The sequence below is a fragment of the Elaeis guineensis genome, chromosome 1, assembly GCF_000442705.2.
Source record: "Elaeis guineensis isolate ETL-2024a chromosome 1, EG11, whole genome shotgun sequence".
Classification (NCBI taxonomy): Eukaryota; Viridiplantae; Streptophyta; class Magnoliopsida; order Arecales; family Arecaceae; genus Elaeis; species Elaeis guineensis.
The window spans coordinates 115,733,942-115,759,018 of NC_025993.2; the positions used below are offsets into that span (position 1 = coordinate 115,733,942).

Here is a 25,077-nt window from a genome sequence, read left to right on the forward strand (position 1 = left end):
ATCGCCGGTCGATTAACGGCCCACTACCGACTGAGGATGTGTCGGTCGGGCATACCTTCCCGACCGTCTGAACCCGGAGGTCTGATGGCCGACTCACGTAAGCCTCGCCGACCAACGGAGGGGCCCGACGCTACTCAGCTGGCCACCGACCTAGGGTCGGTCGGCTCCTCCGATCGCCGTACAGCCGCCAGACCTTGTCAGTCCTGACAGCAACATGCGGCACGGACATCTAGGGGCATTGTCCCACCGAGGGCATTGTCAACCCTGGTGATTTGACAGCCCCACGGCGATGTGACACTTTCACGGCGACTCTGACAATCTACAGTGAGTTGACAATTCCTTACTTGTCCGCGCCATTAATGACGGCGCCATACCGTGCTCCACTATATAAATCGGGGAAGGCAACAGTGCAAGGGACCGGCTCCCCTCACTTCTCGACTTCAAAATCACAGGCTCGCTCCTCTCTCTCCCTCTCTCCCTCTCTCGATTGAGCTCTCTGCCTTCATTTCACTGTTGCCCAGTCACCTCTCTGACTTGACCGTCGGAGGGTCTCCACCGGAGCCGTCTTCGATCAGTGTGGACTTCTCATTTTTGCAGACGCACGTTCTCCGATGATCCGACGATGAGGTGATTGGCCGCAACAAGTTTTAAGAAATCAATTCTGATCGATACATTGGAAGATCAATCCAAAATCGATCCGGATCCAATTGTGCACACCCCTTTCCCCAACCGTACTCGGACTGCCACCCACACAATCTCTCCTCTCGGCGCTCTCGCCTGCCCTACCACGCTTACCGGCCGTTATTATAACCCCGTTACAGGCTACGCTGACGTCGCGTCCCACCTGCGTATGACTCCCGGAAGCTAACGCCTCTCTCCTCCCCTCTCGTGGACATGTCATCACGCCTCTCTCTCTCTCTCTCTCTCTCTCTCTCTCTCTCTCTCTCTCTCTATATATATATATAAACTTCGTCGTAACCCAAAAGCCAAAGGCAAAAAAAAAAAAAAAGAAAAAAAACTCCTCCATTTCCTCCTCTCCCTCCCCCTTAAGATTGGGCTATCCCCTTTAGAATCCACCGATTTTAATCGATATCTCAATCGAATTCAGAGAATTATAGTGTGCCCCTTGCCAGGTTTTATTTGGACCATTCTGGCTTTTTTCTGGTGCAGAAACGAGGAAATAAGGGAAGAACACGAGCATCGGGCGGCGGTCCTTGGAATTCTAGGCCTCTGTTGAAGTCTCGGCGCTTCCGATTGTGTATTGCACCCTTATCGGTCTTTTCTTTCTCGATTTACCCCGATCTGACCCTGAAAGAACGGATCTTTTGCCCTCTCTGCCTTTTCCTGATTTTGATGCAGCTTTTTTGGGGTTTCTGGGGAAAGGGAGGCTTGGATTGGGATGTTTGTTGTGGTTTTGCAGTTAAAGATGCCAGTTTTTTCATCTGGATTTTTTTTATTGAGTTCTTTTGGGGTCTGGAGTTGGAATTCACTCGCTTCCTTTCTGATTTTCATGGTTTTGGATTTCTTAGGTTCGGATCTTGGATAAGTTTGCGAAAAGATTGGATCTTGTTCACGGGGATCTGATCTCTTGGAGATTTTTGTTTGTTCGTCGTTTTGCTTAATCTTTTTCTTTGGTGAAATTTGGTGTAGATGGTGTATCTTGGCTTTGATTCTTGAATTGGATTGTGTTGAACGTGAAGTTGATGGGTAATCGTCAGATGGATTAAGAGAAGAATTCTTTTTCAAGTTGAGTGCTTTTCTTCATAGGTGTCCCTTGACCATTCGAGAATAGGCTTTTTTGTTGGAAGTGGCACTTCCTGGTTTTGGTTGGGTGTCTAACATTTCCCTTATCTGATCTGTATGAACGTTTTAATGGTGTGCTTGGTTGTATTCGCTATTGTTTTTCTCTTCGTTTGTCTATTGATTATGGTCTGAGTAATGGCTGTCTTTTTTTCTTTTCTTTTGAGACATGGGGTTGTGGGTCAATCTTTAACTGTTTTGTTTCAGATAAATGAACTGTTTTCTTGGAGATTGTGAGAGTATATTACATTCTTTCATCTGCCATTTGTTATAGAGTGTTTACTCTTTCATTGTTTTTTCTCTTGCAAGAAGATCTGGATTCTTGGCACATAGGATGAGCAAGTGTGACTCTGCCCCTGTTTAATTTGTGCATAGGTTTGATTACCCAAACCTGGGAAGTTGATTTGTGCATTTACAATTCCTTATCCGAAGACACTCCATAGCCAATAGGAGTAAGTGTCATCACTATGGGCAGTTTGTGATTGTCTAGAATAGTGTTTTCCTTATGTCGTTGCTGTCAAAATGGACTGCAGTTTGAACTCTCTTTCCTGCTTAAGCTTGGGGCACTGCAAGTTTGGACTGTGCCCAATGGATGCCACTACCAGTGGAGCCACTCCATCCATGCCATTCCACGCTATCATAGATCAGCCCCTCTCTCTTGTCTCTCCATTGCAGCAAACATTCCATCGTCTGCAGCGCCACTGCTTTGGCGACTCCACCCCAGGGGAATTCCCATTGGCGACGAACCCCTCCATTGTCCTCCATGTTCTCACTACCTGTGATTTGGATCCCCAGGATCTTGCTTATCTAGAGGCAAGTAGTGTTTCTTTGTTCTCGTGTTGTTGGAATTGATAATGCCGAGCTGATGGGTCTTGGTGGCTGTGGCAGGCAACATGTACATTTTTCAGGAAGCCTGCCAATTTCGCTCCTGACTTTGAGTTGTCTATATCAGAGCTCGCAGCATTGGACATGTGTGAGAAAAGGGCCATCTTTAAGCATATGACAATGGAGGAGAAAGAATATCTTAAGGAATGCTGCGGGCGCTCCTGGAAGTTAGTTCTTAGGTACTTGTTGGCAGGTGAGGCATGTTGCCGGAGAGAGAAGTCTCAGGCGATTGCTGGACCTGGCCACAGCATTGCTGTGACATCGAGTGGGGCAGTCTACTCCTTTGGATCCAACAGCTCTGGGCAACTCGGCCATGGCACATTAGAAGAGGAATGGAGGCCGCGTCTTATCAGGTGCTTTTAAAATTTCCAGTTGCTTCATACACTCGATGCAAATACAAGTGTACCTGGAACACAAATTATTTGGTCCTTGCAGATCACTGCAAGGCATTCGAATCATACAAGCAGCAGCTGGAGCTGGACGGACAATGTTGATCAGTGATGCTGGACAGGTTTATGCATTTGGCAAAGACTCCTTTGGTGAAGCAGAATATGGAGTTCAAGGGTCAAAGGTTGTTACAACACCTCAGATAGTAGAATCATTGAAGGGCATATATGTTGTTCAAGCAGCCATAGGGAACTTCTTTACTGCAGTTCTTTCTCGAGAGGGAAGGGTTTACACATTCTCTTGGGGTAATGAGACAAAACTAGGTCATCAGACAGAACCAAATGACCGCGAGCCCCATCTTCTCTTAGGCCCTCTTGAGAACATTCCAGTGGTGCAGATTGCTGCTGGCTACTGTTACCTGCTAGCATTGGCATGTCAACCCAGTGGCATGTAAGTTTTCCTCTCTAGAAAGAGTAAGTGCTAGCAAGTCCAGTTTCTAGTAATGCTATTCGGAAGTATATAACATTCAAATGCATGCATACATAATATAATGGAAATGTTTTATTGTATGTCAAGTACTAGAAAAGATGTATCTCTTGTCATGTTCTAAATTGTTTAACTGTAACGAATAATTTCCATTGTTGGTGCAATCATATGGCTCTGTAGACTCTGTTGAGGGGATTTTAAACTATCTATGTTCTGTTAGATAGTCTATTTAATTATTGTAGTACAGGGCTTTCTGCATCTTCACAATTGTCATAATGAAGAATGCTCTGAGGTTGTCAAGTGACTCTTAACATCATCTTGCCATGACCCCAAATGATTTCCATGTAGACCATTGTTTTCCCTCTAATCTTCTTGTTGCCAACTATTCCAGGTCAGTGTACTCTGTTGGCTGTGGTTTGGGAGGGAAGCTTGGGCATGGAACAAGGACTGATGAAAGGTACCCAAGGTTGATCGAGCAATTTCAGACTTTAAACCTGCAACCTGTGGTTGTTGCAGCGGGGGCCTGGCATGCTGCTGTTGTGGGACGGGATGGCCGGGTATGCACCTGGGGTTGGGGACGTTATGGCTGCTTGGGCCATGGGAATGAGGAGTGCGAGTCTGTCCCCAAGGTGGTGGATGCCCTAAGCAATGTCAAAGCTGTTCACGTTGCTACTGGAGACTACACAACCTTTGTGGTTGCTGACACAGGGGATGTCTACTCATTCGGCTGTGGAGAATCCTCTAGCCTGGGACACTCAACTGGGGTTGATGGACAGGTTTGGCATCCTTTTGCTAGTTATCAACTTCTATATTGTAGAAAAGAACACATCATACCATTTAAAACCAATTCTTATCCTTTTATCATTCCCCAATTTACCAGTTATAGTTTTTGATACTGATGGAAGGACTAATGGCGATCACTTATCCTTGAAATTTATTAGCTGGTGGGTTGCTTAATTTGACCATTGCCTGCATACTTGTTTAACTTTAATTTGGACAATCAGTAGATAGGGAACTCACTGCCTTGAATGATACAAAATTAACATCAGATTTTGAATTATCAATTAATCCACCCTGGTTTGTGTATTGCTTTGATGGCTGGCTATATTCTCGATCCATAGATTTGCTTTCATTGTTTTTGATGATTTTTGAGTGATGTCTTGTTTGTAGGCCGACAGACACATAAATGTTCTCAGTCCAGAGTTAGTCACCTCACTGAAGAAGATCAATGAGAAGGTAGTGCAGATTAGTCTCACAAACTCGATATACTGGAATGCACATACATTTGCTCTCACAGATTCTGGAAAACTGTATGCATTCGGAGCAGCAGACAAGGGTCAGCTTGGCGTTGAACTTGTTGGACAGGAGAATGAGAGAGGGACTCCAGAGCACGTCGACATTGATCTCAGTTAGTTCCCATAGGATCCTGCTCTTCTTCTTCATTCTTAGAAAAGCTTCTTTCGCTTTCTTTCAGCTCCATGGCTTCTGTCAAAGTCCTCTCACACCGGTGCCGATAGCCATGATCATGACCACCATGGTGACTCATCAAAAGCATCTCATGTTCATATGCTACGAAAACTTATACTGTTTAAAATTGTTGTCAATATGTAAATATGAAGAACCTGTCCAATGCATGTTTGAGCTGGAAGCAGGGTGCAGGTGAAGCACTTGGATCTCTTGAACATATACAGCTGGTATGCCATTGAGGGGTTTTAAAATCAAAGTATGCAAATTAAATCAATGTGAAGAAGGCCAATGTGATCTCTTGAATGTGCTTGGATGGTCCCTTTCCACTTGGGCAAGGGGGCAGGGTTTAAGTCCGGTTGAAGTCAATCCTCGAGGGGTGGAGTGGGTATCGGGTAGAAGGTGGAGATTTAACCCTTTCTAATCTCAGAGAGAGAGAGAGAGAGAGAGAGAGAGAGAGAGAGTGTGGGCGCGCACGTGTGCGCTATTGCTCGAGGTTCAATTGCATAAAACATTTAAATATGCTAATTATATCATTTTACTTCTTGTCATTAATTGAAGAACACCAATTTGAATCATCCTTTTTGCTAGATTTGTTTAAGTTTATTCTCTTCTGAACTCCAGGTTGGAGATGAGTAGGCTGTGGGATTTCCTATGGTGGTTTGTATGTTTGTCGGTGACAACCTGAATTAGTCTATACTATCTGAATTTATTTACATTAAGCTCTATGCCATGTTATCGGATGTGGATTTGAATCAAGCATGCAAATGCTTCTGGTTATTCTGCTTCATAGGGTGGTTCATGCGATTTAGTAGGCCATACCAGTAACAGCTTAGAACAGCTATCTTATGGAGGAAAGGTATACCAGAAGGACCACAAATGCAAATTATGGGTGTTATGTGGCCTTTGTTTGTCTTGTATTTTTGGCACATCAGCCTTGGCCCTTCCATGAAATCAGTCCATGTCCTTATGATTTTAGTTTCAGAAAGGAGAGATCTTGGCACCGACAGTACCAGCAAAAAGGCTCAATTAATGGTCCCATGACATCCCATCCCTTCTAAAATTCCCCTTGGCCACTGATAGAGCCCTGGAGATGATGGGGCAAAGAACTGTCCCAAAGGCCAGCTGATGTTTTATAATGCCAAGAGAGTCTCACATCAAAACACCCCCCACACCCCCCCCCCCCCAACCCACCCACCCCTCTGCTCCCCAAAAACAAAAAAAAAGGGATTTTTATAATGGCAAGAGAATCTTACAGTCATCTGTAAGTTTCTTATGGTGGTGAATTTGGATCACAAAGATTCCACAACCGCTTTTCTGGATCAACCTTGCAACATCCATTGACACTGACTTGCTGATAAATAAAACAAAAGTCCACAATGGTGACATCTTCATATATACTGGTGCCAGCTATATTATGATTGACAGAGATAAAGACATAATGCTGTGCCATTACACATCTTTAAGGAATAGAACTACCTTCTTAAAAAAAAAATGGTCTTTGTCTAGCAATACTGTGGAGCTTGGTCTCTTCCAAGTTACTGGTATGGTAAACAGAGTCGTGCTAAGCCTTCTTGTGAGTTAAGCAAACATTTTGACATGTTTAATTTCTGTGCATTGCTCCTTGTGACCGGGGGTTTGGGACCTATTAAAGAAGCAACTATGCTTGTTATAAATATGTCATGCAGAGTGGCAGTGCCATTGCCAAACAGAGTAACAGTAGTTCAAGTGTAGCTTTCAAAAGCTGCCGAACGGGAGTGTGGAACAATTGCTTGTTTTGTTTTTGTTTTTGTTTTGTTTTTTTTAATTACATTTAATGTAAGTTGGTAGAATTCAACTTATTAGCTAATAAAAGTGTTTGTTTTCAGGTTAGCTGTATAAATGGAAGATGATTGTTATGGGCATAACTGGCCCCAATCGGGTTTAATTGGATTGTGTTGGATTTGGTTGTATCTGCTTGGGATGAGTTTTAGCATCTTAGGTCAATATATTGCAAGATTTTGAATTAATTTGGGTGCTCTCAGGCAACTGAAAATGGAGAAATTAATGGGCTGTAGAAGTTTGGATCATCTTGTACCTAATTTACATCACATACGACATCCAGAATTCTTCCAATTGAGGTTGATTATGCTGCCCCCAAAAGAGACCCCAAACACACTTGTAGGAATATAGCAGCATTTCTTATATAATTCAGCAAAAAAAAAGATTTTTTATGGTACATAACAAGAATTATCACAAGCAATTTACTATCAAAAATCATTTTTGTTACAGTAACTCTTCTTGTTATTCTTTTTCTTGTGACAACTTTTCTAGTGTTTTGCTCTTGATTCTTCCTCATTTTGTAAGTTCCTATATGTATAGGTTGAATCATTATATCTCTATCTTTTAAGAAGTAATAATTAACTTTATATTTTGAAACTGCTATATATTATTTCCCTGGTGCCACAAACCTATAACATAAATTTTGCAATGTTTCTTAATGGCAGAATATATCAATTAAGAAAAACACCGTGCCGTGTTCTTTGTCTTCTCCTCTCCATGGCACCGACTATTGCATCTCTTTTCATAAAATAAATCTGGAATTTGACGATACCACAATCCTATTGATTTAATTGCAACAACTAACTATTTTTTTAAGTACGTTCATATTGAAATATTTTGTACAATATCTATAATAAAACTCTAGAAATTAGAGGTGAAAATGATAGGATAATGCCCATTTGAATCTATTTAAGTATCCTCCAAATATATCCAACAGATATCACTACCCATATCTATATTCATTAAAGAAAACAAATTTCAGGTATGCATTGCCAACTATCTATCCATAATATTTGAATTTACTCGCAATCCTATTTAGTCATATACAGCTCTCATGAAAATTTCAAAAAAAAATAAATTATAATAATAACATGCATTTAACTTAATTTATCTTCAAACAGTGGTCTCTTCAAAAAAAAAAAAAAAAAAGTCTTCCATTGATATCATTGATTTGGTGGTTCATAAAAATAATAAGGGATAAACTATGTCTTTGGTCTCATAAGTTTAGGTTGGATTTTTAAAATATCTCCAATATTTAAAGTTCAAATTCGACCTTTTGATTTTTTTGAACCATTTTAATACGATCCTTTCTCAGTATTTAAGCTATTTTTTCTCGATAAAAATTCTAGCAGGCAATAATCATTATTTTTGTGGTAAAAAATTGATGATTATATAGCGAGATTAAAAACCTATGCTCACAAATGACACGATATACGGCAATGATATGATATAATAATTGAAAATTTTTATGTTGATGGTATTGCTTGGGTGATGATATGGCATACAGATAAAATTTTTTATCCAAAAATATCTAATTACAAGTGCCACGTCATCATCCATGTACTACATCATTATTTATATCTTTAAATTATAATTTTGATCATTTAATTTTTATAAATATTTACCTTATAGCTTGAAGATCTCTAATTAGATTCTTTAATTTTTAAATATAATTTTAAATATTTTTATTTTTTTGATAAAAAATTTAATAATTTTATTGCATCTCATATTATCAGTTGAAGTTGGAGCCTACTTCAAATATGGCAGATTTGATACTGCCCAAACCCCGGCCCGGTGCCATGCAAGAATTCGCGCTGTATATATATATATATATATATTTTTTTTTATATATATATATTATTTATATTATTTTTTTTATTTTTTTTCCCACTATATGCACCAATGAATTGTGCAGCAGCGGTTACAACATATGTGCAGAGAGAGAAACGAGAGAGTTCGGAGTGCTTTGAAAGCTGTGCGAGATATGATCCAGATGGCGCGAAACAAAAGGGCACAAAAGATGGAACCCGAACCCGAACCCGAAAGAGCCGCGCGGTCCCACCTGGACCGTCCCCGGTCCCCTGCGGCGTCCGACGGGAGAAGCAAATCCGCAGTGGCGGATCACGTTATCCTCACTTTATCCGTTTATCCCCTACATATTCTACTCTTATTCCACTCTACCCGCAAAAATATCCCAAAATATTCCACCTTACCTCTCTCTGAGCTCAAAGTCCCAGAACCCGGCTTCCAGGCCCGTCCCATGGCACTCAAAACCCTCGGTGCCTTCTCGTTCGCTTCTCCTCCCACTCCTTGTAGTAAACCCTCGTCTTTTCTCCCCTTTCCCTCTTCTCTTCGCTTCCGCCTCCGCCCTCCCAAAACCCTAATCCCTCCATCCTCCTCCGCTGCGTCGAGCTCCGTTTCTTCCTCCCCCTCCCCCATTTTCCTCCCCCATCTCGAGTCTCCTGCCCCCGAATCCCTCGAGGACGAGGTGGTGGTGGCGGAGGACGCCGAGGAAGAAGAAGAAGAGCAGTTCGAGAAGGAATTCGGAGAACTACATGGGTCCAAATTCGAATCCGAGGAGGAAAATGGACGAGAAGAAGACTATTCAGATCCCATCCTCAATTTCTTCAAATCCCGGTCCGAAACCCAAGACCCGAAGCGCGAGGGCCGGCTCACTCTCCAGCGGAACCGCCGCTCCTCGTGGCACATCGCAGACTTTGAAAGCGATGATCTTGAGGAGGAAGAAGAAGAGGAAGACGTGCAAGCTGTAGAGCTGGATTCTGATTCTGGGGTTCCTGAGCCAACTTCGGAGGACGGGGTTGTAGGGAAGATCATGGGGATCGCGAGGAGCCTGCCGGAAAACTCCACATTGGGAGAATTCTTGGATTCTTTTGCCGGGAAGGTGGACGAAGGGGAGTGCATTGAGCTGCTGAGAAGGATGGGGGAGGAGGGACTGGTTCGGGAAAGTTTGTATCTTTACGAGTGGATGGGGTTGCAGGAACCGTCGCTGGTGACGCCGAGGTCGTGCTCTGTTCTGTTTCCGATCCTGGGGAGGGCTCGCATGGGAGATAAGCTGATGGTTCTCTTTGAGAATTTGCCAAGAGGGAAGAGATTTCGGGATGTTTGCGTGTATAATGCAGCGATTTCGGGCCTTTCGTGCTGTGGGAGGTGGGGATCCTGTTCTGCATCATGAATTGCTTTTGTGTGTGTGAGTCTCACTTTATTTATTTATTTTTCATGAGAAGGACATAATCATGCAAGTAGCTACTTGGGACACACCAAAGAATTAAGGCAAAATCGCTTTGAAGGGAGAGAGAATTAGACATTCTCTTAAACTGTCAATGTTAGATTGGCATTTAGAAAAAAATATTGTTTGGTTATTTGCAATAAGGTGTTCTTGACTCTCCTTCTCCCTTTGAGATCCCATATTCTTCTGAAAGATATCATTCAAAATTCAAGGCTATCCTGTAATTCTTATTAATAAAGATACTTCTTCATTTGCTTTTAATATCAAGAGCATCCTCATTAGGGATTAGAGAAAAAGAAGTGGAATTGGTGCCTTGCAAGGAAATTTTGCTGCTGAGCATCTTCAAATAACTCCGTACCAACAATTTTCAAATCATGATGATATGTCACAAGAAATATCAAACTGGGCACATTGGGCCTACAATTGTTCCTTCAGTTTGCCTCCACCCAGTTCATCTTAAGGTCATTGTTTCATTCCATATTCGATTTTACACAGTGCAGTTGTTTTTAGAGGTAGGTTTCGAAGTTGGAAATTCTACAGTTCTTTTAAAACAAGTCTTATTAATGTAAAAATGTCATCTTTTGTTGGGCTTAATTGCACTGGATCAAGTTAGGGTGCTTTGATCTGTTTATATGTAGAGAAAGCAAAGATGCTCTGATCCTTTTGTTTGTAGAGAAAGAAAAAGAATCCCATTGATTACATTAAAATACCATTCCCATTTTTTTCTCCCTCAGTCGATCTTGATAGTTGTCTGAGCTATCTTCTCTGGCTCAATAATATCGATTCAATGTAATGTTTGAAATAGTTTTGCTACTTAATAGCCAATTCAATCTAGGTCATTTTCTTGTAAAGTTTCCTTGTACAAAGGTCACGTAATCTAGTTTGTGATATCAGTCTTTTGTATCTAGAAGTTGCTGGCATTTCTCTTTCACCACTCAAAAACTTCCAACCTTTTCTGTATTGGTTTTGACATTATCTAACTAGTTAACCATGATTCCGCTACATTTTACCATTCTACCACAGGCATGTTCCTTATTATTGGTTGACGGTAATAGCACCAGTCTTCTACTAGGAGATGTGATTAGAAGCCCTTCTCTTGTTAGCTGTCCAACAGAATTTTTCCATTTTATTTAACATAACTGGAATATTGTCTTTAACTTGTTTCAAGCTGCTTACCCCATGACCTTGTTAGGGGACTTAGGAACCCATAACCTTGTTAGGGAACTTATGCTCCAAGTGAATTTGAACTTGCATTATTAAGAACTAGGTCGTAGCCATGAAGTAAATTTGTCGTTCTCATCTCTTTCAAAATTGCAAAATTGTTGGTTAGTTTCTGAAGAGGATGCAAATTGTTCTTTTCGAGATGACTTTGTCATACTGTTATCCCCTACTTTTCTTTTCTTTTCTTTTAACTTGTAGATTTTCATGTGAATTAAATGTTCTTGCTTAACAGTGAATTATTAGATGTTCTTGCCTTTTAGGCATCTGACTATTGTAAGAGAATTGACTTTTGGATCCTAGGGATCATATTAAATAATGACTAAGGTTCATATTGGATTTCAAAAATGAAAGGAATAAGAGAACCTTAATAAGGTCTTCTCATGCTGAATGGTTTTATTATAGCTGCAGCTTTTATAGTTTCAGCTCATATGGTACATAAGTTACTTTCTCCATTTTGTATCTTCACTTGTATTAAGAAAGTAAGAATAGTATGCAGTTTGAGAAACAGAAAGTTATGAATTAATTGTACGCACACAGAATTTTAGAATCAGATGGCATGAATGATGGTGCCAAACCTGTTCCAGGGCCAGGTTTTCGCTTCTCCTTTTGCTCCCATTTCAAATGCTCATTTGAACCTTGGGCAGGACAGATCTTTTCCCTTCATTTAATCTCACTCTTGCGCTTTCTCCTTTTTCTAAGGTCTAAATTTAAAATTTGGAAATCTGGTAGTTAGGATCTTTTTAGAAACAGTGATCACTAGAGTATGATGATTGACTCCATCCCTCAACAGCTTTTGTTCTTCCTCTCACTCTCTTTCTATGTGCCCATTTGAGTATATCATTCCTTCCATCTGATCTCATTCAAGCTCATGCTCTCATTCTAACCATCAGTACTCCTCCAACCCATGCACCCCTCCCTTCCTGAAGCTTGTCTGCAGACAGACATGCGCGCATGTTACCAAGGAAAGCTTTTTATACTATCAGAAAATTGATCATCCATATAGGACTTGCATATTGAGTTTTCCATAATCTACTACTATTTGTATTTGCGTACTTTGGTGGCTACATCTTTTGATTGTATTCATAATCTCTTTTCTTCTGAACCTTTGCCACCAATTGCAGATATGATGATGCCTGGAGAGTGTTTGAGGATCTGGAAGCTAATAATATCAAGCCAGATCATGTGACATGTTCTATTTTGATAACTGTTATGAGGAAAACTGGTAAGCATGCAAAAGATGCATGGGATTTCTTTGAATGTATGAACAGAAAAGGTGTCAAATGGAACTTAGAGGTCTTTGGTGCTCTCATAAAATCCTTCTGTGATGAGGGGCTGAAAAAGGAATCTCTTATCATTCAATCAGAAATGGAGAAGAAAGGAATTTCATCAAACGTCATCATATATAACACCTTGATGGATGCCTATGTTAAGTCTAACCAGGTTGAAGAGGCAGAAGGTCTCTTTGTTGAGATGAAAGAAAAGGGATTAAAGCCAACCACAGCAACCTATAACATTCTAATGGATGCCTACAGTAGAAGAATGCAACCTGAGATTGTTGAAGCTCTACTATCAGAGATGCAAAGTTTAGGCTTGAAACCAAATATTAAATCATATACCTGCCTCATAAGTGCCTATGGAAGGCAGAGGAAAATGAGTGACATGGCAGCAGACTCATTCTTAAGGATGAAGAAGGCTGGAATAAAGCCTACATCACATTCATATACAGCTCTTATTCATGCATATTCAGTGGGTGGGTGGCATGAAAAAGCTCATGCTGCATATCAAAATATGAAAAGAGAAGGAATAAAACCTTCCATAGAAACTTACACAGCCCTGCTTGATGCCTTTAGGCGAGCTAGTGAAACTGAGAAGCTGATGGAAGTTTGGAAAGAGATGATCAACAATCAAGTGGAAGGAACTAGAGTTACATTTAACATTCTCTTGGATGGGTTGGCGAAACATGGTCTCTATGTTCAAGCAAGAGATGTGATACATGAATTTGGAAGGATAGGTTTGCAGCCAACGGTTATGACATATAATATATTGATGAATGCATATGCACGGGGAGGACAACACAACAAGTTGCCACAGCTGCTGAAAGAAATGACTGCTCTTGAATTGAATCCCGACTCTGTTACTTATTCCACAATGATATACGCATATGTTCGTGTGCGTGATTTTACTAAGGCATTTTATTATCACAAACAAATGGTGAGGAGTGGGCAAGTGCCTGATGCCAGATCCTATCAGAAGCTGCGAGCTATTTTGGATGCCAAAGCTGCGATAAAGAACAGGAGGGATAGGAGTGCCATATTCGGAATAGTCAACAGCAAATTTGGCTTGAAACCCAAGAAGGGTAAGAAGGATGAGCTCTGGAAGAACAAAAAGAAGCGGTGGATGACAAATAGGGTTATTATTGATCGGAAATGATCCAGTAAACAACTCATCCATTTTGTTTCTGATTGAATGGTGAGTGAGGGACTGATCCACTTTGCATACATCTATTCTGATTCATGGTTCTACATTTCTCGCGAGTCACTTTAGTGCTCCTTCTAGAAGAAGCTGGTCATCTCAAAAAACAAATGGATGATTATGAAAAGAGAAATCTGCCTCTAAGTCTTTGTACATGGTGATCATCAATCACATTCATACAATTCCTCCTTCAATGAAATTATTATTTTTGCTCATTGACTCTGTTTATGGTGGTCTAGCGACACCTTTAAGGTAATGAAACATTTTTCTTGTTTTAATTGATGTGGAATGCAAATAATGCTCCAATCTGTATGACAGTATTGTTGTTATCTCTCATTTTGAAAATGACTGGAAATCAATGAGGGATGTCTAATTGGTTATATATTTTGGAATTAAATATGCCAAGTAGAATACTTATTTAGCACTTCATTTGATTATTAATGCCTTGTAGCGACATGGAAAGAAGTATGTTAAGGTTACTGAAGAAACTTTATTTGAATCTGGAAGTTGATTTAAAAACCTTTTGGACTGTGATGTGGCCTGCTATTGCTCTTAACTATCTAACAAATGAGGATAACGACAAGAAAGGAAACACTGAAATTTTGACGTGACAGATATGTGTGAACTTAAATTTCTTTATTGGTTCATTGCCTGGAATTTGCCATTTCACTCCTAGATCTCTGCTAGGTGGTTTCAGCAGATTGGCAAGAGGGCGACAAGATGTTTTGATGTATGGGATTGATGGCAAAGTTTAAGCATGGGGTACAACCGGGCAGTCAGTTGACTTGTTCTTTCAGATCGTTCTAGAAGGATAATGTTGCCAAAGTGATTTTTAGAATTTTCATTGTTGGGGAGCAAGCTGTTTATACTGATAAAAAAGCTCATGTACCCCCTCTGCAAGCTTTGGTATTAGTAGTCTAGAACATGATAGTTGAAAGTGAAATCATGTGTTGTTTCCTACTGTGGCTTTATCATTTTTAACTCTGTTTGACGTTTGGCTGGTCCAAATGCAATTTTCAGATCTTATAATATGAATATTTTTTTCCTTTCTGTTTCATCCTTGTAATTCATCATATCGTGTTTAACTTTGATTAGATCTCCTTTTTCTTAAAAAGCCTAATTCATTCTTGCATTCCCTAATGGCTGTTGCATTTGCCTACAGTTATTTGCTGCAGAACTATGTATTTTTGGTGCAAATTTAGAGGAGCTGGGATTATTGAACATGCTCCAAGATTTGTCAGGGGAACTAACCTAACAAATAGAGGTCTTTTGAGTTATTTGTTAGCAGTGAAATGAAGCAAAATGAAGAGGTGTGGTGACATCTTCTTGGTTTGTCAATGGTTGCTGTTGCTACAATCAAGGTGTTGGGTATAAAATAACCCCAGCCGAAATTCGTAAGAGGCTAACCTTCTCAGGACTCTTCCGGCTTCCGATCTTGTGCGGCATCTTTCTGAACTCCCCCGACCGTCCGAGCTTCGATAGTACCATCCGGACTCCTCAGCAGTCGATTTTCTACAGTATCCTCCAGATTCTTCCAACGGACGAACTCCTATCGTATCCTCCGGACTTCTCCAATAATGAGCTCCTTCAGTCATCTATCGGACTGCTCCAAATGCTCTCTGGGCTTCACTATCAGTCGATTTTTTTACAGTGATCGACTACTCTCTGAATCTCTTCTAGATTTCCTCCTATTACGATCGACTTTACTCCGAGCTTTTTTCGGACTTCGTCAATGTCCGGGCTTTTCCAGCAGCAGGACTTCTACAGTAACCAAACTCCATCCAAGTTTCTACATGGTCGACCGTCTTTCGAATTTCATCCGAGCTTCTATAGTAAGCGAATTTCGTCCGAACTTCTATTGCAAGCGGACTTCAGCCGAGCTTCTACAATAAGCGGTCTCCGTCCGAGCTTCCACGGCAACCGGTCTCCATCCGAGCTTTTGCAGTAAGCGGCCTCCTTCCGGACTTTTGCAAGAACCGGACTCCGTCCGAACTTCTACAGCGGATGGATTCCAGACAACTTCTACAACGGACGGGTTCCAGCAGCTGGATTTCTACAGTGACCGACTGTCTCCGGTGTCTTCCGTACCTCTCCAGCCATCAACCTTCAACAGTGTCAATCGGACTTCAACAGTGCCAACCAGACCCCTCCAACGGACAAATTTCCTCCGGACCTCTCCAGCGGTCGACCTTCCACAGTGTCCTCCAGACTCCTCCAGCGGACGAACTTCCACAAACCTTCCGGACTCTTCTATCGGTCAACCTTCTATAGCGCCTTCCGAATTTCGTTATTGGTCGACCTTCTCCGGATTCCTCATACAATCGGACCTCTCCAGTGGACAGTCTTCAGACAAGTTTCTACATCAGACAAATTTCAGACGGACTTCTCTAGCAATGGACTCCAGTCGGATTTTTTCAACAGAAATTTTCGTCCGGACTTCTACAGCAGATGACTTCCGTCTGCAGCATCAACGCCTAAGGCACCCAACAACAGTTAACCCGTCAGTAACCTCGAAAACATCCGAGCTTCTCTTAGATTACTGAGACAGAGAGTTATTCCGCTCCACCAGACGTCCCAACCGAGCTTCAGCCGTCCGACCCGAACTCTCCGACAAGGTGCGACAACGGACACCACTCCACTCTCTGTAACAAACTCCACGTGGCCCCACCACTCTCCGGTAAGTCGCGACAACGGACACCACTACTCTCCGTAACAAACTCTACGTGGCCCCGAACGGTCCACTACCAGGCAGTTACGGACGTCGCTGTCAATCGGTTACGCTCTTCCGTCTATAAAAGAGACCCCCCAGATACGTTCTCCTCTAAGCTCTAAGCACTATCTCTAAATTCTGTTAAAATTTCATTCGAGTGCTCTATTTTTGTTGAAGCAGAGTACTGATTTGAGCGTCGGAGGATCTTGTCGGAGCACTCCCAACTCCGATTTAGACTTTCCTTACAGATCCCGATGGCGGTCGTAATCTCCTCGACTCCAGCTTCTCCGGCATCGACGAAATTCTGCACCAACAGAATTGACGCTAGAGGAAGGCCCTGTATCTTCGCAGGACCCTTATTCTTAAAAGAGTACTCAACGGGATCATCTCCGTCATCTTCTTCGACATCTTCTTCTTCTTCTCCGGTCAGATCCCAACCTGATACCTCCCGAAAGGCATCTACCAGGCCATCTACGGCCTCCATGGCCAGATCTAAGCAAGATCCGCCAGCTCCGGTCTCGTCTCCAGTTTTTCAGGCTCCTCCTCTGGCAACGGTAGTCAGCATGGAGCAGTTCGACCTGCTGGATCAGCAGGTCAGGGGCCTCACCGAAGTGGTGCAGACCATGTAGCAGCAGCAGCAGCCGCAGGCATCTGTGCGGCTGGAAAGAGTATTGTCGGAGTTTCAGAATCCGACGATCGGGCGGTCCGCTTGGGCTAGTCCCCTGTATCCCCCGGAAAGGGGAAGCAGAGGGCGGAGAGCCCTCTGTCTGATCATGATTCCACCCCCAGAGGGTCTCTACCTCCATTCTGCCAGAAGACCCTCGAGATTCGAGATCGAGAGGATCTCCTGGATCGAAGGTTTCAAAAGATGAACCGGCGGATTGAAGAGCTCCGTCATGCTCCCCCTACTTACGGTGAGGATATCTGTACTGATCCTCCTTTTTCTCAAAGGATTATGCAGGAACCGATCTCGTCGAACTTCAAGCTCCCCCAATTTGAGAGCTACGACGGGACCTCGGATCCGGTTGACCACCTGGAGGTCTTTCGGACAATGATGCTGCTCCATGGTGCGTTAGATGCCATCCTGTGCTGAGCTTTCCCATCTATCTTGAAGGAGCAGTAAGAAATTGGTACTCGACATTGAAGTCGGAAACTATCTTCTCCTTTGATCAAATGAGCCATCAGTTTGTGTCTTATTTCGTCAGCAGCCAACGTTCCCGGAGAAGTTTGGAGTCCCTCATCAATATCAAGCAAAAGGAGGGAGAATCCATCCAAACTTATGTCAATCGTTTTAACGCCGCCGCATTGAAGGTCCGAAACTTGGACCAATCAGTTGCAATGGCCGCCCTGAAGAGCGGTCTTCAAAAGAATGACTTTCTGTTTTTTCTGAAAAAGAAGTATTTCAGGGACTTCGCTGATTTGCTGGCTCGGGCCGAAGGATATGCCCGAGCAGAGGAAGCCTTCAAGCTGAAGGATGGGAGACCGCAAAGGAGTGGCAGGCGGGCGACTCCAGCAAGCCGCAGCTGAAAAAGGACCGAGTGAAGCTCGGCCACGTTCTCGAACTTCCCCCGGACACAAGAGTGTCCGAATTCCCCCCCGAGCTCTAGGCAGAGGAGTCAGACCGTAGAGTTCAGCGGAGCTCTCCCTCAGGAAGATTCCACAGCTACGCCCTCTCAATGCTCCAAAAACTCAAGTGCTGATGGAGATCAGGGAGCAGCTACCAAGGTCGGAAAAGATGCGCACACATCCCAGGAAGCGCAACCCTAACAAGTTCTGCCTCTATCATCGTGACCACGGCTATGACACGGAGGAGTGTATTCAGCTCCGAGATGAGATCGAGGAGCTCATCAGATGAGGTTGGCTCAACAGATTCATCCGACGTCGGTCTGAAGGTAGGGAAGATCGACCGAGGGCCCTACCACAATCAGAGCCGCCAAGGAAGGAAGAACAGCCTGAAGATCGGCCTTCAATCGAGATCATCAATACCATCTCTAGAGGACCCCGACGGAGAGCAGTCAGTGGATCGGTCAGACCACCCAAGCGGCAGAGGACTGAAGAATCTATAACCTTTACTGAAGAAGATGCTCAGGAGATTCAATTTTTCCATAATGATGCGGTTGTAGTTTCTTTAAATATTGCTGACTATGATGTATGCCGCATTCTTTTGATAATGGAAGCTCGATCGATATTTTATTTTACGATGCATTCTCAAAAATATCCATTCCGGATGATCGATTAAGGAGTAATAACTTTGACCGTAGTTGCAGGTCGGTGTTCGAAACAATCTAGAGTGCAAGTGAATTTTCTGATAGTAAGGGCACCGTCTGCCTACAATGCAATACTCGGCCGACCTGGCCTCAACGCCCTCCGAGTTGTGATATCGACCTACTATTTGAAATTAAAATTTCTACAAGCCAAGGGGTCGGAGAGGTCAGAGGAGATCAAGTCCTAGCAAGACACTGCTATAACATAGTCTTACAAAGAAATGGTCAGTCTGACCCCTGTCGGTTGATGGATTAGACATCCACGACGACCTTGCTGAAGAACGGGATGAGCCAATTGAAGATCTTGCCTCAATTTCTTTGAACGATGGGAATGAAGAGCACGTGATGAAGATCGGCTCCAATCTGGGAGAAGAGGTACGGACACAGCTCATCAATTTTTTACAAAAGAATGCGGATGTTTTCGCTTGGGTTCTGACGGACATGCCGAGATTGATACGGAAGTCATGGAACATCATCTAGCTGTTGATCCCAAACATCGGTCGATGAAGAAAAAAATCTGAGGTCATGCACCGGAAAGGCAGAAGGCAATAGTGAGGAAGTTGATAAACTCTTGAAAGCTGGGTTCATCAGAGAAGTCAACTATCCGAACTGGGTCTTTAATGTGGTTCTCGTCAAGAAGATGAACGGCAAGTGGAGGATGTGTATAGACTTCAAAAAGCTAAACAAAGCCTGTCCGAAGGATAGTTACCCTCTGTCCAGAATTGATCAATTAGTGGATGCAACCTCGGGCCATGAGCTTCTCACTTTCATGGATGCATTCTTCGGCTACAATCAAATCAGGATGGCACCAGAGACGAAGAAAAGACTGCTTTTATCACTGATCGTGGTCTTTATTGTTATAGAGTCATGCCTTTTGGCCTAAAAATGCAGGGGCGATCTATCAACGGTTGGTGAACAAGATCTTCAAAGAGCAGATGACCGCAACATGGAGGTCTACGTGGACAACATACTTGTAAAAAGCAAATCCTCAATAAATCACGTCGTCGACTTTGAGGAGACTTCAGCGCCCTCCGAAAATACAAGATGAAGCTGAACCCAACCAAGTGCACTTTTGGAGTAACCTCAGGAAAATTCTTGGGCTTTATGGTATCGGGGCGTGGGATCGAAGCAAATCCGGAAAAGATTCGTGCCATCCAGGAAATGACCGCCCCGAAGTCAATAAAAAAGTTCAGCGTCTTACTGGGAGAGTAGCAGCTCTGAATCGTTTCGTCTCAAGGTCGGTCGAACGGTGCCTATCTTTCTTTCAGACTCTCAAGCAGTCGAAGAATTTCTGTTGGACCACTGAATGTCAGCAAGCGTTTTAAGAATTGAAGAACTACTTCGGCTCACCTCCGCTATTGGCAAAGTCCGAATCTGAAAAGGAGTTTTCCTGTACCAGACGGTCTCCCCTGTGGCTCTCGCAGCAGTTCTAGTGAAGGAAAAAATAAAAATTCAACGGCCGATCTACTACATAAGTCGAGTATTGAGAGACGCCGAAATCAGGTATACTAAGTTAGAGAAACAACTTACACCCTATTGATTGCAGCCCGAAGGCTCCGACCTTACTTTCAAGGGCACACCATAACACTGCTCACCGACCAGCTGATTAAGGCAGTTCTGCATCGAGCAGATGCTTCCAGAAGGATAGCAAAATAGACGATCGAGCTCACAGAATTTGACATCAACTATCGACCTCGACCGACGATAAAAGTTCAGATATTAGCAGACTTCATAGTGGAATGCACTATCCCGGAAGAAGCCGAACTTGAACGAGGTGAAGCTGACAACCCAGGGCTCCAGCCGAACTCCCCTGAGGAAAGAACAGATCTTCCAGATGGTTTTTGGGCCCTCTATGTGGATGGTTCCTCCAACATGTCAGGCACAGGGCGGGCCTGATCTTGATCAATCCGGAAGGAATTATCGTAGAGTACGCACTGCACTTCAAATTTTCTGTGATAAATAACGGAGCAGAATATGAAGCTCTGATTGCAGGATTGAAGATCGTCAAAGAATTAGAAGTAGATCGGCTCCAAGTCTACAGTGACTCCCAATTGATAGTGGGACAAGTCAGCGGAAACTATGAAGCTCGAGAGGACAGTATGGTCAAGTATCTCGAAAAGGTAAAAGAGATCATCCCTGCCTTTGGCAGTTTGACATCAAGCAGATTCCAAGAGCAAAAAATATCAGGGCCGATCTTCTCTTTAAGTTGGCTACACTGGCTCCGACTGAACTACCCAAAAAAGTCCTCTTCGAAGTTCTGAAATGTCCAAGTACGGAAGAACCGCAGCTTGTAATGGAGATCAGCCATGAACCCAGCTGGATTGACCCACTGGTTGCATACCTCAAAGATGGGGTTCTTCCTCATGATGTAAAAGAAGCTCGAAAGCTTAGAAACCAGGCCTCCCGATATATCTTTTATGAGGGCAAGCTGTACAAGAGGTTGTACTCTTTGCCCCTCCTGAAATGTCTCCGACCTTCTGAAGCTGACTTTGCCTTGTAGGAGGTATATGAAGGAGTCTGCGGAAGTCACCTGGGGCTAGATCTTTATCCCACAACTGCTTCGACAAGGTTATTTCTGGCCTACAATGTACCACGACTCCATTGAATATGTCAGAAAGTGTGATCGGTGTCAAAGATATGCGAATATCCAAAGACAGCCCGCCTCCGAACTTACACCTTTGAGTGCCTCATGGTCGTTTGCACAATGGGGGATGGATATCCTTGGACCTTTTCCCATGCGTCCGAGCAGCGGAAGTTCCTCTTGGTGACAATTGACTACTTCACCAAGTGGGTCGAAGCTGAACCTTTGGCAAAAATCACAGAAGCTAAAATGCAGGATTTCGTCTGGAAGTCAATCGTTTGTAGGTTCGGCTTACCTAGAACTCTCATTACTGATAATGGGTGACAATTTGCTGGAGCAAGGTTTGCTGAATTTTGTGAGGACTTAAACATCTCCCATAACTTTACGTCAATAGTCCATCCGCAGGCAAACGACGAAGCCGAGGTGACTAACAGGACTTTGTTGCAATGAATCAAGACGAGACTTGAAAAAGCAAAAGGAATTTGGGCCGACGAGCTTTATCATGTGTTATGGGCATACCGAACTACCCAAAGACTGCCCACGGGGGAGATCCTCTTTGCCTTAGCCTTCGGAACAGAAGCTGTTATCCCGATTAAACTCAAGCTTCCATCGGCGCGAGTCGTGGCATTCGACGAGCAGCGCAACTCACAGGATCTCAAGGCCAACCTCGACTTGTTAGAAAAAAAGTGGGAGATCACTCAAGTTCGGATGGCAGCCTACAAGCAGAAAGCAGCCCGCTACTACAACTCCCGGGTCAAGAGCAAAGCCTTCAAAGCGGGGACTTGGTACTTCGGCGAGCCGCTGTTTCACAATCTCAGAATCAAGGGAAACTTGCTCCAAACTGGGAAGGCCCGTATGAAGTCAGGGAGGTAGTCCGGCCCGGAACATACTATCTAAAAGAGCTCGGAGGAGCGGACCTTCCACGACCATGGAATTCGAAAAATTTACTAATTACTATCGATAACTTTGCCTTAAATAAAAGTTTCATATTCGCATATCTTTTCTTTTGGCATGAGCTTATAATGACAGGGAGTAGCTCCTTCAGACAATTGAAACTAAGCGTGTCAGGAACAAGAGGAGAACCTCGTCCCGACACAAACGAAGGCCCGATTATTAAGAGATGGATGGGGGAGAGGCCTCGCAACGGTCCTTATGCGCCTCCACAACCATGTTAGGAACAGGAGGAGAACCTCGTCCTAACATGAGCAAAGTCGAAGATCCGATTATTAAGAGACGGATGGGGAGAGGCCCTCGCAACAGTCCTTATGCGCCCTCACAGTCATATTAGGAACAGAGGAGAACCTCGTTTTAACATGAGCAAAGTCGAAGATCCAGTTATTAAGAGACTGGATGGGGGGAGAGACCCTCGCAACGGTCCTTATGCGCCCCCACAGTCATGTTAGGAACAGGAAGAGAACCTCGTCCTAACATGAGCAAAGTCGAATACCCGATTATTAAGAGATGGATGGGGGAGAGGCTCTCGCAATGGCCCTTATACGCCCCCACAGCCATGTTAGGAATAGGAGGAGAACCTCGTCCTAACATGAGCAAAGTGAAGATCCGGTTATTAAGAGACCGGATGGGGGGAGAGGCTCTCGTAACGGTCCTTATGTGCCCCCACAGCCATGTTAGGAATAGGAGAGAACTTCGTCTTAACATGAGCAAAGTCAAAGATCCAGTTATTAAGAGATCGGATGGAGGGAGAGACCCTTGCAACGGCCTTTATGCGCCCCCGCAGCCATATTAGGAATAGGAGGAGAACCTCGTCCTAACATGAGCAAAGTCGAAGACTCGATTATTAAGGGACCAGATGGGGGGAGAGGCTCTCGCAACGGTTTTATGTGCCCCCACAGCCCTGTTAGGAACAGGAGAAAAATCTTGTCCTAACATGAGCTGAAATTGACTGTGTCGGAAACAGGAGGAGAATCTCGTTCTGACACAAACGAAGACCTGATCGTTTAAGATCGGATGAGGAGAAAAACCTCCTCAACGGCTCCTCTACACCCCTACAACCCGTTAGGAGCAGAGAAAAAATCCTCGTTCAAACATAAAAAAATGGAGAGAGAAAAAGAGAAAGCGACGAGCTACGCCAGAGATAAGTGAAAAATGAAATACATCTAAGATACAAGGGACCTCGTCTCAACGAGGAAGAAAATTTTTGTCAAAAATCCTCAGTCTCTAAGGGGAATCCAACACTAGCAGGAGAAAATAGACTTCCTCAAAGTAACGAGAAGTTCGGACCCCAAGTTCGAACACTGGGAGAAAGCGTCAAATTCGAATGACCTCGAAAAGATCTTCGGTCATGAACAAAAAGGGGAATCAATGCGGCGATGATCAGGAACCTTCAAACAACGTCGACATCGAATAAGATAAAAGACAAGAGAAGCTCGGACTCGATAAATGACAACTCAGAGCAAGAATAGACAAGATAATGAGAAATTTTTTTTTCATTTTATTAGTAAAGAGTGCATTACAAAAGCCTTTGAAGGCCAAAAAAAAAAACAACAAGAAAAGAAAAGAATACATGAACAAAAGGTAAAAAAAGCTCTAAAGAAGCTCGGCTTCTTCAGACTTCAGATTCTCGGTTCCAGCCATTATCAGAGATTGCTTTAAGTTCTCAACTTCTTCTTCCAGTTCCTTCTTTCTTAGCAGCATCTCCTGATACATTTGGTGAAACCGCCGGCTTTCGCCCTCCGATTTTCGAAGCCTCTTCCTCAAAACTTCGGACTCCGTTTCTGCATCCTTGACTGCTTGGTACTCATAGATCAGTTGAATTTTCAGCCATCGCAGTTCGACCTTTTCCTTCCCAAGGGCTATGGACAGTTCTTTCGTGGTCCCCCTCAAGGATCGGAGCTCGTCGGAGCCTTGAACCGAAACAGCCTGGGCTCTTTCGGACAACTGCTTCTGAAGGCGAGCAACCTCGTCGGTCGCCGTCTTGAGCCTCCTTCTGTAGTTGTCTATTTGCCCGCACCAGCCGACTCAGTAAGTATTGTAATTCATCTCGGCGTCCTGTAGTTGCTTCTGGAGGTCGGAGAATTTCTTCGACCAGTCCTAGCCGTAGTCAGCCTGAGTTGGAAGCCAGGATGAGCTCCCTTCCAATGGGCCGATCTTCTCCTGTGCGGCCGCCAACTCGACCTCGAGGGAGCTGATCTTGGAGCTTGAGTTCAAGATCGATCGCTGAAGAGGGGGCACCTTTCAGCAACCCCTTTCTACCGAATTGGAGGAAGAAGTACCACCAGTCATTTGCCGAAGGGTGACGCTTAAAGGTATAAAAGTTTCTAAACAAGGGAAGAGTTGGCCGGACTTCAGCTAAATGACGGAGGGAAACAAATCCTATCAGAAATCTAAAGGAGTTCGGTGCTACAGAAACTAGAAAAATGTTTAAAAAGCGAAAAAGAGCAACAACAAAAGGTGGGAGTGGAAGTCGAAGCCCGATGCGGAAGGCTTCCTGGTATAAACAAAAGCGGCCAGGGGGAGGGGCACTAGCCCGGTCAGTTAGCCCAGAAAGCTCAAGCTCAAGCTCATACTCCGGAGGAACTCCGTACTGAATCCTAATCAGCGAGAGTTCGTCTGAGGTCAAAGAGCTGGGAATGATGTCTGGTACAAAGATTGGACGAGGTTCGATCCTAAGTATGGGTTTATATACAGTACTAAGATTTTGGGGGGTAATTCGGTTGTAAAAATTTTTCTGTACTTCCTTCATTCGAAATCCGAACTCGAAAGTAGGGGGACTAGTGTT

The 25,077-nt window shown here is 43.5% G+C and overlaps 2 protein-coding genes across 2 annotated transcripts; both read left to right on the forward strand.

Moving 5' to 3' along the window:
- Nucleotides 1-979: 979 nt before the first annotated feature.
- Nucleotides 980-5,612, forward strand: LOC105038742 (ultraviolet-B receptor UVR8). Its single transcript, XM_010914613.3, has 7 exons — nucleotides 980-1,258; nucleotides 2,113-2,252; nucleotides 2,334-2,613; nucleotides 2,689-3,038; nucleotides 3,121-3,522; nucleotides 3,950-4,334; nucleotides 4,729-5,612. Exons 3-7 carry the CDS (start codon nucleotides 2,389-2,391, stop codon nucleotides 4,969-4,971), a joined length of 1,605 nt encoding a protein of 534 aa, XP_010912915.1. The 5' UTR covers nucleotides 980-1,258; nucleotides 2,113-2,252; nucleotides 2,334-2,388; the 3' UTR covers nucleotides 4,972-5,612.
- Nucleotides 5,613-8,955: 3,343 nt separating this feature from the next.
- Nucleotides 8,956-14,112, forward strand: LOC105038743 (pentatricopeptide repeat-containing protein At5g50280, chloroplastic). Its single transcript, XM_010914616.4, has 2 exons — nucleotides 8,956-10,011; nucleotides 12,433-14,112. Exons 1-2 carry the CDS (start codon nucleotides 9,104-9,106, stop codon nucleotides 13,739-13,741), a joined length of 2,217 nt encoding a protein of 738 aa, XP_010912918.3. The 5' UTR covers nucleotides 8,956-9,103; the 3' UTR covers nucleotides 13,742-14,112.
- Nucleotides 14,113-25,077: the final 10,965 nt, after the last annotated feature.

Coding starts and splice junctions, on each gene's coding strand:
- LOC105038742 (XM_010914613.3), top strand. CDS start 2,389: ATGGATGCCACTACCAGTGGAGCCACTCCATCCATGCCATTCCACGCT. Junction 3,039..3,120: donor TGGAGGCCGCGTCTTATCAG/GTGCTTTTAAAA, acceptor TGGTCCTTGCAG/ATCACTGCAAGGCATTCGAA. Junction 4,335..4,728: donor CAACTGGGGTTGATGGACAG/GTTTGGCATCCT, acceptor TCTTGTTTGTAG/GCCGACAGACACATAAATGT.
- LOC105038743 (XM_010914616.4), top strand. CDS start 9,104: ATGGCACTCAAAACCCTCGGTGCCTTCTCGTTCGCTTCTCCTCCCACT. Junction 10,012..12,432: donor GGCCTTTCGTGCTGTGGGAG/GTGGGGATCCTG, acceptor CACCAATTGCAG/ATATGATGATGCCTGGAGAG.